The 17,780-nt window shown below is 42.3% G+C and overlaps 2 protein-coding genes across 3 annotated transcripts in view; one reads left to right on the forward strand and one right to left on the reverse strand.

The window, feature by feature from the left end:
- Window positions 1-322: 322 nt before the first annotated feature.
- Window positions 323-17,780, forward strand: part of apc2 (APC regulator of WNT signaling pathway 2) — a 31,926-nt gene continuing 14,468 nt past the window's right edge. The window contains exons 1-7 of one of the 2 annotated variants that reach the window (XM_078108022.1): window positions 323-384; window positions 7,797-7,958; window positions 9,133-9,223; window positions 10,365-10,686; window positions 11,384-11,492; window positions 12,304-12,417; window positions 12,611-12,685. In XM_078108022.1, the coding sequence (XP_077964148.1) occupies window positions 7,818-7,958; window positions 9,133-9,223; window positions 10,365-10,686; window positions 11,384-11,492; window positions 12,304-12,417; window positions 12,611-12,685 (852 nt within the window). In that variant the 5' untranslated portion in view covers window positions 323-384; window positions 7,797-7,817. Of the gene's footprint in view, window positions 385-723; window positions 828-7,796; window positions 7,959-9,132; window positions 9,224-10,364; window positions 10,687-11,383; window positions 11,493-12,303; window positions 12,418-12,610; window positions 12,686-17,780 lie in introns of those variants that run through there. The other variant, XM_040184340.2, reaches the window with a different exon arrangement.
- On the reverse strand, window positions 12,449-17,290 carry LOC120823884 (uncharacterized). The gene is made up of 5 exons (XM_040184341.2): window positions 17,096-17,290; window positions 15,360-16,200; window positions 14,377-14,602; window positions 14,257-14,294; window positions 12,449-14,003 (listed from the first exon to the last, which is right to left on the reverse strand). Exons 1-5 carry the CDS (start codon window positions 17,273-17,275, stop codon window positions 13,444-13,446), a joined length of 1,845 nt encoding a protein of 614 aa, XP_040040275.2. The 5' UTR covers window positions 17,276-17,290; the 3' UTR covers window positions 12,449-13,443.

A 17,780-nucleotide genomic window follows, 5' to 3' on the forward strand; every position in this document is an offset into this window, starting at 1 on the left:
AGCAAAGAAGAGCTGTGAATAAATCAAACTGGACCCCTAAATACAGGCTAAAATGGGGAAGAGCGTAAGCAAAATAATTATTTTGGCCATCACAGAGGATGCTCTGAGGTTTACAGCCCTTTTACATTTTTTTTGTCCTTTTTTGTAATAATTTTACTAATTTTGTCAGGTAGGCTGCTGAGTTTTATTGATCGTTTTTGATTGAAATTAATAAATGATTCATAAACAAATAAAATAGCATAGACCTATCACTTAGAATAGAATCTCCCCTCCCCCCTCATTCCCTCATTCCCTCCCTCCCTCTCTCTTCCTCTCTCTCCCTCCCTCCCTCCCTCTTCCTCTCTCTCTCGCTCAGTGATTGTCAGCTCAGCTCCGAGTCATGAGGTAAGACCAGACCGCTCCTTATATTTCTTTCTATTATTCACAATAATCTTTACATGTTCCTAAACCGGGTAAACCGTCTGCACCGGTCCGCATGGCCTCCCTTTGGCCCGGCTCGGTCCAGTTCTTTAAAACGCTTTGAATTAAAGACAAAAAGAGGCTCGTTGATCAGCGATGGGAGGAGACTGTTCGGTCGGGATAACAAAACCAGCCGCTTTTCAATCCCACTAAATGTCTATATCACGTTGTTGGATTACACTTACTATCATTTATTTTCATTTAGCCTAATTCATCATGTGCATTTGGTAAAAGGTGTTTTTTTGCAGGATGCGTCCTATTGGCTCCCTCCTCCCTCATGCGGCTGAGCGATGGAGGATGGAGGAGCGGATGAATCATAGATGTCGTCAGAACACAAAACAGAAGAAAAAAACACGCACATTTCAAAGGTCAAACGGGATAATAGAAAAGCAGAGGAAACATATGCTTCAATGTAATTCACTAAATAAACGGGCGGATATGTCTGTTAGAAATGTAACCTTATCTAATTATTTACATGTGCGTGCAAACACGAATGTTCTCAAACGTGGACGCGCGGAGCCCGTCCAAACATGTGGATATTGGTTGGATGTGATTTTAGATGGTTTGCGTGGTTTCCGGCTGGTTGAGGATGTGTGTCCTTGAACGTCTCCTGCGGTCCGTCCCAGTCTGCGCTGGTTTCACTGGTTCATTCTGGCCGCAGGCCGCCGCGCAGCCTCACAGGCTGCTCATTTATTCCGTTTGTCTCAGTGCGTCTTTATAGTCTCTCTCTTTGATGGTCAGCTGTTTTTAACGAGGGTTTTATTTTGTTAATTATTTCCATCGTATTTATCGTTGATTTGTGGATCTGATATGAAAAGTGAAGGCATACAGTAAAAGATGGACTGATCTCTTTTGAAAATAAGAATACTAAAGGGACCCTGTGTGACGTGTGCTCGTTAAACATGTCAATGTTTGGTTTGTTGGTTCAACATGGATCTATTTGGCTTTCTGTTTTATCTATGAAGTGAATCCTGTGAATATTTATCCAGGGGATGAATATAAAGGTAAAATCTGGAAAATTGCAGTACGATGTAAACAAGGTGGCTTGTTATTAATACGTGACTCAGTCTGTTGGAGATATTTCCTGAGTGAAGTTCATACACAATTCATAATCTTTTAATAATAATCTCAATAATATTGTAATGCTATTCGATATGACATTCTATGTAAAGCACAAAGTTCAAATTCTTTGTTTATAGTTGGATGTCATTACATTTTTGTAAAACTTGCCTCTGTTAGAGAGGAGCCAAAGTGTCCTCACAAGGACAAAGGTCACGAGATCAGCATCACTGTGATATTGCAGATTGCGGTTTTGGGATGTTGACAACGGTCAGCAAAGTTCATGTTCAGCTTTGATGGTTTTCCTGATCAGTGTTGGTACTGAATCATTGATCGCCTGCTGATATGTATGATTCTGTTGTGTTGGATGCAGCGTGTGGCTCCTCTTGTACGTACCATCTCAGTTTTACTGATCAGCGTTATTAAACCAAGAGGAAATGTCCAATAAATTCCACTTTCAACTCGAGAATCATGTAGGAGAAGTTTTTGTAATAATCAGTTTATTCAGATTCTCACATAGATTTTAACTGTTGGTCTCAAGGCTTTATTCTGGATTTTGGCAAAGTGGTGAATAACTACGACAAGGTCACCACAGGTCTGCCACAGCAGATAATGCGCACATTGTAAACTATTAGTTGCATGCAACATGGCGATGTGATATCCATCGACATTCAACGTGTTGTAAAGTGGGATAAAAAAGTAAAAACCTTCACTTCCCCTAAAACACATGCAAATGAATATGCAGTGACATTGCGGAGAGGTAATGCTTCAATGTCAGTTCATCTTTATTTCAAAGTTACTCCTTTCTTTCTTTGAGCTGTCAAATCAAAAAGTATATCTATAAATCTATAAAATATCTAGAAAATCTTATTTATACTTTGGAAACTTAAATTTCTTGACCACTTATTTATATAAATGTTGTATACTGTATATTTAACACAGAAAAGGCCAATTTGAGTGATCGGATGTCCCAGTGTCCTTAAACACAATAACAAAAAGGTATTTCTCTCAGCTGCATCAAAACATGATGAGAATGTTTGTAAGTAAGCAAACAATCAAACCTGTTACACTGTTTCTCTGCAACTACCCTCAAGTTTCCCCGTTTAAGTGAAACCAGCTTCTGACCGGAAGAAAGGAAATCCATCTGAAAATGATTGATTCACAAAATCAGAAGAGATATATGTTTAGTTTGAGTGTCTCTGAGATTCAGTGTGTGATCAAGTTGTTGAGGTCTGGTGCTGAAGCAGCTGATACGTGTGTACTTGTTTCCAGGGCAGCAGGGTGAGCAGGCTGTGGAGTCTTTCAGTAACCTTTGGGGTCTTGGCAGGCCCCCCTTGTCACCAATATAACGGATGCTTCACCAGGGTGGAGGTGTGTTATGACCATTTCAGCCTGTTTGTGGTGCTTAATCCCAGGAATGTAAAACCGTTGCAAGACAATTTCTAGATCCTAAGGTCATTTAGATGTCAACAAGTTTGTGTCTTGGTAATGTTTTTTCTTTAATATCACGAGGTCTGTAGTTTTCTCTTTAGGTCTGAGTAACAGCGCGATGTAATAAGAAAGGTTAGAGGAGTTTGACCTCTGACCTGTGTGCATTAGACTGTCAGTTAGAATCAGAAGTTCAGATGTCCGGTCCGTGTTGCTCTGAGTGTGACTCAGCGGGCCTCAGACAGGACGTTGGTTTCCCACTGAGCAGTGAGAGCAATGACTTCAGGCTCTATATCTGCATTTAAAAAAAAAAAAGGTAATCAACAATGTCATTAGTTTGTTTGTTGCAGAGCCTTTGCTCGCATAACCGCAAGTATACTGTTAGTTGTGTCAACTCCGTGATGACGTGACAGTTTGTAGTTGTGCTAGAAGAATCCTGTTGAATGAACAGCAAAGGCTTCATGTGGATAAGATAAGTGAACCATCTGCTAATTGTTTTTTCATTTTTGTTACATACAGGATCATTTTTTAGGTCCATGTCCCAAATCTGCCCTTCTTCTTGTCTGTGGTGCAATACGTCTTTTCATCTTCAAAATGAAAGTATTTCCCTAAAACTGTGGGAGTAGCTTTCAGAAATAGTGTTGGGGACTATTGGGTCTCGCAGTGCAACAGTGAGGCTCGTTGTTGATGATGGAGCTCTATGGCACAGAGGACGCGACACATCAAGCGTGTTAGTAGAAACATTCACAGCTGGTTTGGTGCTCCTATAGCTGCAGCAAAAACAAAACCATGTGTGACATGTTGTGTATGTTGCATTAAAGTCCTTTTCTGGCTTTCGACATCAATCATGATGACGCGCTGTGTTACAGTTACAGACCAAAGATCTTTTAGAAAACCCGAAACTGATGTTTTTAGAGATCTGGATGTTTGACTGCATTCGCTTTCCACACTCCGACGCCATTTTCTCCTCCTCTCGTTGCCTGGAGGATGCGGTTGCCACGGAAACCAGACTTCTCCCAAAGGGAGAGAGATGCAGGCTGGGTAGGATGTGGGGGTGGAGCAGGTGGGGTTGGGAGGGATCGACACTCCCTTTGTTCAGATACAGAATAAACAATTTCCAACCATATATTGCTGAGAGAGTTAGAGATCCAAAAATCTGATTTCATAAGGACAGTGAGCAGCAGAATATACTATATAATTACACAGTCGGTTTTAACAGCTCAGGTCAGGAATGAAGACAGGAATACCCTTTATTAGGAGGAAGAAGACGTATCAGGCCTCAAACAGCAGCCACAATATCGGTCATTATATAATGTAATGTTACTCATTTATATGAGGAGGCCTTTACATGGCTGAGGAAGACTAATCTGTGAATTTATTCTACTTGCAGTACTGATGATCATAATTGCACTGCAAGTACAACCTTGATACAAATCTGTTTTAAATTAGGGAGCAAGGACAGTGGCTTCAACATTTACCATCAAATAAAACATTTGCAATCGAAAACAAGACCTAAACTGTAAATGGTAAAAAGGTCACTCTTTTTACCATGACAGTGTTTCTTTTCATGGTAATAGATTCAATTTTTATATTTTTAAATGTTTTACTCTGGTAGATACGAACTGAGCATATAACAGAAAATCAAATCACATCTTGCTACCTGATGGCCAATCGTTGCAATGAGCAGCAGATGATTTGATGCCTTTTCTTTCTTACTCTCTGATCTCTTCCCGTTTCATCTCCTCTCATTGGTGTCTCTTCTCATATCGGGGTCACACGCATCAGAATGTCCGTTGCCATAGCAACCTGACGGGCCGCGTTAACGATTTGTTATCCTCCCGGGAGCTCCACATTTTCTAAGCTATCATGCTTCGCCAGCAACTGCAGCAGCAAGCGCTCTGTGTGTGTGTGTGGGTGCAAAACAAGACAATGGAGGCAGAAAGAAATATCTCTGCATGTAAATGTGTCACCATGGTGATGGTGGCGGGGCTGGACCATGGTACTGCAGGACATCAACGTATGTGTGGAAGCAAGATTTTGATGAGAAACACCGACATCACAAACACACACTCCATCAGAGGTCTATATGATGGGGGCCTACTTACAAACACACACACACACACACACACACACACACACACATTTCTCGTTCTGTATCATTGATGCCTGCGGTTTAAACGTCTTCGGTTAAACATAATGGTTGATTGTGTGCAAAGTGGTTTTGTATAATACCAGTGTAGGATGTTTAATTGTCATGTACACAGAGCATTGAGAGTGTGAACTGAACCAGTCCACAGTGTCACAATGCTCCAGTCATTGGTCTCCATCGATCTGCTGGTGCCGTTGGTCTCTCTGTGCGGTCTCTGGGTTGATGTCATCATTGACATAAATACACACACAGTTCCCCCGCTTTGCCGTGTACACTGCTCGGATGTCTACAGGGCCTTTCAGATGTCTCGTGGTGGGGTTTTAGGATTTACATATTCATGGTCAGGGTGTGACCTGCAGTAGATGATGGTGGAACACACTGACTCATCACTCTGGCCCACAGGAAGCTAGTTTTATGCCTTTAGTCCTCCCCCTTCCAAGTGGATCAATGACCCCACAGTGGCCTGGTATCGCCTTTCTAGACATTTGGCCACATGTTTGATTAATCACTTAGTTTCAGTGTCTTAATAATCGGCCTCTTAATATCCAGCAGTTTGATCTTGATATCATTATACATATTTACAAAGAATATATATATAATATAAATATAAAGTATGTGCCTTTCTGCTGCTCAGTTGGTAATGGCTCTTCCACTACTTCATTGAAAAGGAATAACACTTTGTATGAATATATATATATATATAGACAGAATTGGATCCAATTGATTGACAGGATCACCTTTTTACTAAAAATAAAAACTAAAGGGGTTAATATGTTTTCATCTAATTAATTACAATCTGCCGTTAATCTGTTCTAATCTAATCTAAAGTGTTTAGATAAAAACTGTTTAGATCAAAAGAATAATGATGGTAACAAATGGACCTCTCAAAAAGCTGCATCCAGATATAAATGGGTCAGAATAAGACGAGATCCTTTCTATCCTCTGCAGTCCGATCAGCAACATGGTCACTGGTCCAGTGAACACATTAAATGACAGTCTGGATCAGGTGCCTCCGGCCTCCTCCTCCTACCCACAATCCCCAGAGGGCCAGCTCCTCTTCATGAATGCTGCAGCAGTGACATTTGGTGCACCGGCCGCCTGCTGAATCCAGATCTGCAAAAAAAACATTCAAAATCCTCTGAATTGCAACAAAAACACAGTGTTTTTATTTACAGTCTGAAATGAAAAACAAACAAACAGCGAAGGCCCGTCTTCTTCACGCGGTGGTCGGAGCTCACAGACTCATCGTCTCTGCAGTGAAGGTCACATTCTGACTCAATCACATGAACACACTGAGCATGTGCAGCCCCGGCCCCAAAGTAATGACCTCACAGTGCCACACAGACTCGATCTGTCGTCTGCTTATTGATCGGTGTGTTGATCGATTAGTGAACTGTGCATGCTTCAGGATGGATGAAGAAGAATACAACGTTCAACCTGTTATTAGGATGTAAGCATGCACTGCAGTACCAAAAGGACAGCAGGCAGTCCTGTTTCCAGATGAAGACTGAAACAGGTTCAGCCTGATATAATATATAATGTATATTATATAATTATATAATATTTCCTTCACCTCACACCAGGTTCATTTAAATCATTCAAAAGTGTGTATGTGGAGGGGGATAAAATCCTCAGTACCCAGTCTGTGCAGGAAAAAGGTTATCTGAAGATACTTTTATTACGCACTTGATTAAAAACCAAGAACTTTGAGTTTCGATTAAACATGATCTACACAGTGTTTGCTTCGGAAGTCAATGCAATTTTTATATTTATATATATATATATTATATAACAATATTGGGTACCAATTAAAACATGCATCACAGGAGAATACAATGCACAGCGGAACAAAACACATTTCCAAAGAAGTTCAAGTTAAATTAAGTTAAATGAATGAATTCGTAAATAAAGATTTGGGTTTGCTTTTATCAGTTCTGCACGAACAATTTGTGAAACGATGACAAAAGAGAGATGAAAATGGGTTCAGCGAGTAGAGAGTTTGTTATCAGACCGATTCAGTGTCGGATGAGTGGAGGCTGGAAAACAGCCGCAGGAGAAACTTGGATAACATGTTACCTAACAGACTGAGAAACGTTGAGCCAAAATCCAAAGTGACAGAATATTCGACACTCCCTGCGAGCCATCTGGTGCAGAGGCGGAGGAAAAGAAAGTGGAGACCTCGTTTCTCTCTGAACATGAACAGAACCAACAAAGCAGAAAGAGAGAAGTTTCCTTTTTAAGAGTAGAACAAACCAAGGTATCGGCCTAAAATCGACTTTATCTGCGTGGGGTTTGGTGGTGTTTTGTCTGTCTGTTGTACAGACTAAACCGCCAACTGTGTTGACGACTAATTTAATTTAAACTGAAAAACAAGCCGCGACTTCTGCAGGCAATCGGCTTGGAGTCGTTGTGTGAAACAAGTTACACAAATCCAACTCACGAGCCGTTTCCCTCTTAAATGCGACTGAGTAAACTGGTAGCATTCGGCTACTTAACAATAAAAGTGGGCCGCAGGAGAGCTGGAAATGTTTTCCCTCATGTGTTTTTAGCACAATATTGGAGATATTCATATAACGTGGCTGTGATCTTATTACGCAGAAGGAGCACCAACGCGTCAAAGGGTCTCAATGTGTGTCAAGCAGGTCCATACAAACACCAGCCTGTTATCACTCCGTCTAACTCCTCCTCTGGGCTCCTGCAGGGGGCGCTGCCGAGTGTGAAGATGTCCAACGCCGTTGCTTCGTACGACCAGCTGGCCCACCAGGTGGAGGCGCTCCGTAAGGAGAACTCCCACCTGAGGAGGGAGCTGGAGGACAACTCCCACCACCTGTCCAAACTGGAGACCGAGACCACCGGCATGAAGGTCAGTCTGGATGCAGCATCAATGACCTCTCAGGGGCTTCTGCTCTGAAGCTCCACATTTAGAGAGGAGAGAGGAAGTCAATCAAACCACCGATGGTTGGTTTAGAAAGTCGACGTTGATCGAAAGAAGACTACTGCACTTAGTGATTTACAGTCAGGCTGCAACATTGATGGTGAAACTGCCAATAATCTACTTGATTGATCTATCGATTGGTCTAAAGAATGTTGTAAATTGTCCAAGGTGACCTTATCTTACCCAAACCAACAAATCCAAATGCAGAAATATTTAACCATGGCATATATATAAATATGCGCACATGCATGTGCACACATGAATGTGACTACACACACTCACGTGTCCAGAAGCAGCCAGCAGCAGGATTATCAGACTCAGCTCAGCTGGTTTTATCCGATTCAGACTCGATTCCCCTGCAGCAGGACCAGAGAGCTCCTCCTTCTGTGACATCCGTCTGCGGAGCTCCTCTGGACCTGAAGGAATAACTTTGATTCTCTCTGAGATGGAAAGGGACATTACATTGACCACTCATGGATTCAACCGTTTTTATTGGATTCTGACGATGTTCTTTTGCAGTTTTGATGAATTTTGATCCTGAGGATACTTTGAGATATGATGCGATATGCAATAAAAATGCTGAATTCGAATTCAAATGCAAAGGAGGAATGCATAAGGTGTTCTTGACAGTTCACTAAAATGAGATTATTATGTGTAGTTTAACAGCCAAATTAAAAGATATAAATTGATTTATTTTGGAATGGGGTTGTGGTTGAGGATCATACCTCAGTACACTTTATTTTTAAAGACACCACGTCTTTGTTTGGAGTAAAATAGTCTGTGTCCTTCTCTTGAAAGGGACTACATTGCATTGATTCTGCACACCTGACAAGTAGATCCATTTTCCATTTGCGGTTTGTGTGACAACATGACAGACGTGAATATTTGCATTTGTCAGCTTGAGGGAATCAACGCAACAGACTCTGCAGACATGAGCTCCGACTCGCCAACAACATGCACACCAAGCCATGTGTTGGAGGTCTGACTCAATGAGCTCTCCTCCTTCTTTCTCCTTCTGGGTCAAACCTTTGTCTGGCCCCCCGGCCCTCGGGGTCTCTTCTGTATGTTGATCTTTGGTTGTTTCACCCCTTTTGGGATGCAGGAGGTGTTGAAGCAGCTGCAGAGCAAACTGGAGCAGGAGGCGGGAACACTGGCCTCGTCCGGGAGGAGCGACGTGCTGCACCAACTGAAAGGTCCGTATCAGCTTTGGGACATCTGGCAATGTTCCTTAAAGGTCCCTGCACTGTTACTACACACAGAGGGATCTCTGACTGTACTCGAGTCCGCTGGGCGCTCTCAGGCTCCGCCGGGACCAATCGACGCTCACGCGGAAAGGAATTGACTCAATCAGCTAATGTGATTGGCTGTAGCTGGTAGTTCCTCGTTATGACTCAATCCAATTAAACAACTAATTCCTGTCAGTTAGTTTGTCGGGACTGAAAATCAAATTAACTCTTGCTGAGATCCACAGCAGATGTGATTATAGGATTCCTTCTGTGCCGTAAGGAATAATGAATACGAGATAATTGGAAGGGATTAAGGCAGGTAAGGAAAGAAGGAAGAAAGCAGAAGAAGAGGGATAAGGAAAGTAGGATGGAGGGGAGGGATAAAAGGAAAGAAGGATAAAAGAAGGAAGGGAAAGAAGTAAAGGAGGGAAGTAAACAATTGAAGGTTAGGAGGTAGAAGGACAGGAGGAATCGAAGAACAAATGAAGGACGAAGAGGAAGAAGGGCGTTGGTGACCAGAAGGTTGTTTGTTAAAGCCCTGGAATGGCAGAATATATGGAAAAAGGAAAGAGTGGAAGTAAAGGAAGAAATTAAGTGAAGGAAGGAAGGGAAGGAATGTTAAAATCTTGTAATACCAAGATACATTTGTGGAAATTAATGTGAAGTGAAAAGCACCATTTGGACTTCCCTCATTATCACATTCCAAATTGATGCTCACTGCAGTGGTTCCCAAAGTGCCGAAAGGAGGTCATCATCACCACCACCAACCATCTTCATCACCAACCCCCCTTCATCAGTAAAAGATTAAAAATAGAAATGAAAATGGTTTGAAACACCTGTTAAATGTAAAAGTGTCATGTTCCTATCCTGAATTGTATTATTGAAAGTAAATTTACTTGAAAATACGTTACAAAATGTAATGACTCTAAATGTTTTTTTTCGTTCGGGGACGGTCTTACAATGTCCCTACGTCCTCAAAGGAGACCTTGGCAGAATACGTTTGGGAACCACTGGATTACTGCATCATGATCAGCTGTGTTTAGCAAAAGTCAAACAACATCAGGAAGGATTCCTGCGTGGTTCATTTATTGACCCCCTCCCTCCACAGAGCTCCACATGGACCTCACCAACTATTACGAACTCAAGCACGAGCCTCACGACCTGAGGCTGTTGACGGACAGCATGGCAGGGGCGGAGCTCGACGACCGTCTGACTCTGCCTCCTTCCTCCTGCTCCTCCTCCTCGGCGGTGAGCAGAGCCAGGAGTCCTCTTCGAGGCCCGTCCCGCCTGAGCGCCGCCTCCGGGGGGGAAGCGGCCGCCATGCTGGTGCCGCACCACTTCCTGGATGGGGCGCCGCCCAAAACCGCTGTGATCAGCGGGGCGGATGGACGAATGAGCGACCACCACCAGGAGGAGCTGTACAAGGAGAGGTGAGAGGATTTGACATGTTGGTCAAACCATCTCCGCCAACGAGCTGCAGATGTTCTCCACAGAGTGAATAAGCTGAGCTTTTCCATCGCACCAAATAATGACATGACAACTCTAATCCATCCATCGTCAAACCGCTTATCCTGCACACAGGGTCGCGGGGGGGGCTGGCGTCCATCCCAGCCAACTTCGGGCGATAGACAGGGTACATCCTGGACTGGTCGCCAGCCAATCGCAGGACAACTCTAATGTCTTCAGAAAGATTCGATTTACAGTAGCATTAATGAATTTATAGGAAAAATGCACTTGCATATACATGACATGTATCATATAAAAAGATCATATGAATTATTCTTCTCTATCAATGTACTTAACTTTATCCGTAGGCCTACTAATCATAATCAAGTGTTTCATCATAATAACACTTAAATACACATATACAAGTAAAATGGCCATTACAACATAATACCAGTGAACCTGACCCCATTATAGAAGAAATTCAAACATAAATAAATTTAAACTAGTGTCCCAATTTAGTGAAAACGTTGCCACTTCTTCCGATGTGTGGACGCACCTTTGTAGCTCCACATGTCTGCGAGCCGTGACCAGGAATTCCTCTCAGTTGGCGTGATGTGTGTTTTTCCGGCCAACGAGTCGCTGCGTTTAGCACTTCTGATGCTGGCGGTGCTGTTTGTGTAGGAACCTCCTGCTGGGGGAGATCGACCGGGAGGAGAGGGAGCGATGCTGGTGCTTCAGCCAGCTGGAGGAGCTTTCTCAGAGACTGGCTCAACTGCCTCGCATCGACACGGTGAGAACGCACACACACAGACACGCACACGCACACATACACAAAACACCTAAAGTAGGTAACCAAAGTAAGTGCATTTATTCAAGTAGTGTGCTCCTTTCATTTACCGAATAACTTGAGGTACCTTAAAGACTGATAACACAAAATGTAAGATATATTATTTCCGCTTTGAAAGACACAACTTTCATTAAAGTTATTAAATCAGCTCCACCGTTACAAAAATGTCACATTTAACAGATAAAGTGGCCGCATAAGTACTTTTAGTACTTTTCACACATACATTTACATTTTAATCTTACACTGTTGAGTTGCTTTTTCAACAGATCATCTGCATGTTGATTGTATTTTAAAATATGGATCTTAATCTGCAAAGCAAGTCATGCTGTTAAATACATTGAGTGGAATAAAAAGTACTATATTTCTACAAAGTAGCAGCAAAAAGAAATAACCAACTAGGACCTTAAAAATGTTCTTGACCACTGCTTGAGTAGAGCTTCTACGTTTTCTTGGGACGTGGCTGCTGAACATTTAGATCATCAGTGTGAGAATATTTATCTCTCAGTTAGTCAGAGTTCAACGGGATGTCCTGTTTTGTTTCACCCACAGTCCAAAATATATGCAAATATCCACTTTAATGGGGAATAAAACACTTGGTAAAGTTGAACCAGAGAATGAAAGTAATATAATGAATGAATCAACACACTGGCTGGTGATTCAGCTTCTGTTGTCTCGCCGACTCAACAAGAAGTCAGCGCATTGTGCCATATTGTTTTGTCGGAGTGAGAATCTGATTACAAATGTGTTTCTGTAGTTTTCTCTGCAGATGGATATGATCAGGCAGCAGCTGGAGTTTGAGGCCCAGCGGGTTCGTTCTGTGATGGTGGAACGTTTCGGTACCAATGACGAGATGGTTCAGAGGACACAGGTGAGGCTGCTCACCAGACGGCCCCTCTCACTTTTAGACACAATAAGTTTTATTGCAAAAGGATTTTCATCAGTAAAAGATTAAAAATAGAAATGAGCATTTTTTCAATTTAGATTGTTGAATTGTTGTGTGAATTGGCTGGAAATACAACACATCTGGACGTGTCTTAAACGCGTGCGCGTGTGTGTTGCAGATGCGTGTTGCTCGTCTGGAGCAGCTGGAGATTGAGCTGCAGGAGGCCCGAGGGAGTCAAGAGACAGAGCTACAGGTCAGGCATGCACACAATACACACACGTTACACACGCTAACAGATACAGCACAGAATGAGAAGTTCACACATGTAAACTAAATCTATTGAATATAAGGGGTTCATAAATACTTCATTTTTGGCTTGAAAACATTTGACTCAATGCAAAATCAAAATCTTCTGGAGTTCAACCTGTAAGTTTCAGGTGTCTTTGACATGTTTGGATCGTAGGCTGGGGTTACAAATGTGCTTCATGTGTTACGTTTTTGGAAGCTGGAGTCGTACAAAACTGTGGATCTGATTTGTCTGGCCTGCTCGGGCTGCATTGGTCCGGGTCAGCAGGGAACCCAGACTGGACTCATAAAGTAACGTAGCCTCTGATATCTGAAGTCACGAAGGTTTTCTTTCAAATATCTTTGATATTTACGTCGACAGATGAGTCTTCTTCAACACAGCATGATGTTCATTTAGGAAATGATGGTCCATTTAAAGTCCAATAGACCATAAAGCAGGGTGTGCCTCAGGGTGCCCCTACTGTGATTGACAGGCCACTGCTGCTACCAGAGCCGTATCCGGAGTCTCTACATCACTTCTCCTTCATTCTAAATATGGCAACTTTTTTTTTGTTGCAAACACGGCAAAAAGGTCTACGGCCGTATTCCAAGTTGGTGGCTCCATAATTGCTCAACGAGTAATCCGCACTGCAAAAAACAATGGGTGACGTCCCAATAATTACGACCACTTTACACAGCCTGTGGTCTCCACTCGCTCTAAGTGGTTCACTGCAGCAGTCGTTCCCAGTCCAACTCCACCTGAGTCAGCAACACTGAGCCATCATAAGCCCAAAGCCAGAAACACGGGTACAAAGGCTGAGTGAAAGTCGTGGTGAAGGTGTGAAGGTGGACCATGGCGTCCCGAGAGACGCAGTAGAACGACAGACAGCCTGCAGACCAGTTCAGGTAAACCCCGACTCTGTGGGCGAAGGGCTGGGGGGAGGAGGACCTGAACCTGTTGTTATTGTGGCACGGTGTATAAGCTCCCTCCGAACACTCCAGGCTCCAGGACCCCTCGCCGTGTCCCAGCAGGCAGCTGGCTGGGACTCCGTCTCTGGAGATGGCGTTGTAGGCGACGCCGATGTCGGCACCACCGCTCCATTCCACCTCCCAGTACACCGAGTCCAGCAGCCCCTCCCTGCACAGGACCTGAGGGCAGAGCTCAAAGCGGTCGCGATGCTCCGAGGGCCGGCGCTCCGGCCACACTCGGGTCGCCTTCCTGTTGCTGTCGGTCAGACGCAGCTCTGAGTTGGCAGTGTTGGGGTCCAAGGTCAGATAACAGGCAACTGATTGACCCAAAAAGGAACAACATTAGTTCAGCGGTCCGTCAATGACATGTATGTGTATTTATAGGTGTTGAGCTTCATGTAACAGTTTATTTCACTTTAAGTGTTACTATGTTATGTCAACATGAGGTGTTTACACGGAAAAAATAATAACCTGTATACCAATTGTGACGTCATACGTATATAAAATATATCATATAAAATGTAGATCTCCTTCGGAAAGCAGAAAGATATCAAATCTCTGTGAGCTTACAGTTTTTCACCGCCCAGGGGTCTCGTCCCGGCTGTGTCCTAAGAGAGCAGAAATAACAACATCATGCAAATAACATTCTACAACAACGTGTCACCTTTGACCCCCTGTAGAATGACTCACCCCATGTCGTCCTTGTCCAGGTTTCTCAGACTAAAGAGATTGCTCCCAGAGGACAAAGGCTCCCAGAGAACAATCTTGGGTGGCTTCATTTGTTGTTGTTCCCTTTTTTCTTCGTCTTCTTCTGGCTTTTCCGATTGTTTTTCTTCTTCTTTGGTTATCCTCTCGTCTTCGGCTGACCAAACAGAGTTGCTGTCACTCCACTCTTCACTCTCACGTCTCTGCTTGGCTGTAGGATTGATAGGTTGTTGAATGCTCACAAGTAAAACAATGGGGCAACATTTTGTGTGTTTGACCACGGCCCATACAGCCAATGTCAGACAATGCTACCGTAGCATTATGGAGCAATATTTTTATTACTCGGTTCCCGTTTTGTTTCCTAATCATTCGCACGAGAGGTCTGATCTTACAGGAATATGTACAACGACCACATCCTCTTTACAGAGAAATGTATGCATTACGCGTTAATGTGCGTCAACAGGCAGAAAGACTACATAGGAATTTTTAGCCTTGAGACAAAGTTCTGTTTATCAAACAATTTATTCCACGTATTACTTTTAAGGCAAATAATGATGTTCATAAAGCTAATATTAGTTTGTTACCCAACTATATTTGCATACTTACATCCCTAATGTTTTTCATAACTAAGAGGATAGTTACTTAAACCTACGACAATACAACATAATGTTTATCCCAATCACAACTAAGTTGCTTCGTCATATTAAATTCCTTCTGTGGTATTGCTATTTCGTTTAATACATTATGGTCTTTAGGCTGTTAATAAGTGGGCGAGCTGTGTCCCAATTCCCCTTCTCCCACATTTGTGGTGTAGAAACTGACTACATCTGACTAGTTTTGTATTTGTATGCATTTTCCTTCCCCGAAGACGTTATTCTTTTTTCAAACCAGTGACGAAGAATTTGGATTCAAAGGTTTAACGCTCTCTCCCTAGTTGTTAGTTTAACGGTGAGAAAGGCCAAGCCTACCTGCCTGTGATGTAGCACTTGTCTCCTTAGTTTGTTGTGTTTCAGATTGCCTTGTTTTCTGCTCATCACAGACAGTTACCTCCACCTCACTGTCCTCCTCTTCATTTAATCTCTCTGTCATGTTGTTGCCGAGTTTCAGGGTTTCAACCGTCTCTTCATTGTGCTCAGAGAGGTTTCCCCTGAAACCATCGTCCATATGTTCATTATTCGTCTCTGAAAATGAATTTTCAAGCTCCTTCTGGGAAATCTTTTGGTCTCTTCTAAACAGAGTCTGCATAAAGGGTTTGTCCGTCCTTTTAGCTCTTTCCTTGGAGGTGTTGGATGAGTCTGGCTTCGCAGTAGCATCCTTGTCTCTCTCCTTTGAAAGACCAATTCTGAAGACGTTAAAGAGGTCGTCTTTAAAGTTAAGAAAGCTCATTCGGTTGTTGGTCTTCTCTGCTGAGCGGCTGGTTTTAGGATCTGCACACTTTGTTTCTTTGGACGAGCTGAAGATGCTGGTCACGTCTTCTTTGAGCTGGCTCAGGTCCTCTTTCAGGAGATTGAGTGTGCTTGGGGAAGGTTTATTTTCTGCCTGACTTGATGGTCTTGTGTCTCGCTCCTTGAACACATTGAACACTTCTTCCTTTAACTGGCTAAAGTCCTCTTTTATGACGCTTTTGACCCACTGACTCGCCTTTAGAAGCTCTGTCCCCCTCGTGTTTTTGTCTGTTTGATCTTCTGGGTCACAGTCATTGGTTGCCTTATCCTCTTGGCTATGTATTCCAGGCAGCGTCTCTTCATTTCCCCGTGAAGGTTTCTCAACCAGACACGTTTGTTTGTCCGTACGGATGTCAAAGGGCTCCTGTTTTAACAGATGCATGTAAAATTATGTAGGTTTGGTAACACGCATCTAATTTAAATATTTAAAACTGTGAAACAAAGTAAATGTCTGTAAAGTAAGACAGTAAGATCTTTAGACTTTAACCATACGTAACCCAGCCATGTAAGGGAAGTAGTTAAACTGTTAAAATGATTGTATTGCAGTTGAACACGTCACTGCATATCACACTCAGGGAGGACTTTGATAGAGCGAACAACAATTCAACTGAGCTGTATACTACAGAGGAAGTACAGTTGATTAATAATTAATAATGTAGATGATGATTTTCATGTAGCTCCTTTTCAAATTGTACTTTATATTTCCACTTATTATTATTTCCACTCCAAAATATGATTAATAAGGACTTATTTGTACATTTTAGAATTTTGCATAGTGAACTCTAACCGTGGTTACAAATAACATTGATATATGAGCTAAATCCAAGTCCTTTGTTTCTGTCTTTGAGACAAGTTTTTAAGAGAGGCTTGTTGTAAAATAATGGTTAAATGTTCATGAAATACTTATTTTATGATTTTGTTAGCATAGTCATTGTGAGCATGTAACACTCTGATGTTAGCATTTAGCTTGGGACTCTTTGGTGTGTTAGTGCAGCTTCACAGAGCTTTTTGACTGTAGATTAATGCTGTTTGGTTCATTAAATGTAAAAAGAAAAATAACCACAGGAGATACCACATTTCCATTATACTGATACTTTGTTGTATGATGATTTAAACATTTCTATAAATCTTGCAAATGATAAATTCCGGCTTAAAGTTACACCCACTCTGAACTCTCTGAACTCTCAGTACATGCTCAGGCTTGTTTAAAGTTCTGCTGTTAATCCCGATCAAGCATAATATCTCAGTTAGATACTTACAGCTGCTTCAGTTTCCATGTTCCAGTCAGGTTCTTCTGTGGAAAACCCAACAAAATCCAGACTTGTATCCTCAGCCTGCGTTGTTGTGGCTCTGATCTCTGACTTTCTCTCTTTCTCTTTCTCTCCGTTGTCAAAGGGTTTCAGTTGAACATGTTCCTGGTTTGACCAGTTTGTCTCCATATTTCTCTGACAGCTCAGCTTCTAATTGGCTGATGAGTTCACAGGATTGGATTGTTTCTCTTTGGGTGTTTCTGCTTTTAAACTAACACAGCTCACCACTTCTTTTCCAGTTGAGTTTAAATAAGATTTGGTTAAAGTTATGTTTTTTTATACTATCATAAACAACTATAAGGCTCTTATGGTCAGAAATAAATATAGTGTGATTTTTATAGTAGTAATATTTGATTCTCTTTTAACATGGCTGACGTTTTATGAAGAAAAGTTTAAAACATCTTGATAAAGTGTGTGTGAACAGCTGTTTTCACCTGGTGATAGTCCAGCTGACACTATTTTTTCAGATCTGTCCCAAAAAATCTACTCAAACAGTGAAATCCGTAAAGTGGGATCTTCTTCATGGTAACTGGTTGGTGTGCAGAGCCGAGCGCTGACTTCTTGAATTATAAATGAGCTCAGCTGTGTTCATGAATAATGATTCCAGGTTGAACTCAACGTAACAAACGATGTA

The sequence above is a fragment of the Gasterosteus aculeatus genome, chromosome 8 (assembly GCF_964276395.1).
Source record: "Gasterosteus aculeatus chromosome 8, fGasAcu3.hap1.1, whole genome shotgun sequence".
Classification (NCBI taxonomy): domain Eukaryota; kingdom Metazoa; phylum Chordata; class Actinopteri; order Perciformes; family Gasterosteidae; genus Gasterosteus; species Gasterosteus aculeatus.

Bases quoted from the DNA above. Each gene is read 5' to 3' on its own strand.
- LOC120823884 (XM_040184341.2), bottom strand. From the start codon at position 17,275: ATGGAGACAAACTGGTCAAACCAGGAACATGTTCAACTGAAACCCTTT. The intron at 16,201-17,095 runs GTAAGTATCTAA...CTGTTAAAACAG, and splicing joins ACATGGAAACTGAAGCAGCT to GAGCCCTTTGACATCCGTAC. The intron at 14,004-14,256 runs GTAAGCTCACAG...TGGGTCAATCAG, and splicing joins CCCCTGGGCGGTGAAAAACT to TTGCCTGTTATCTGACCTTG.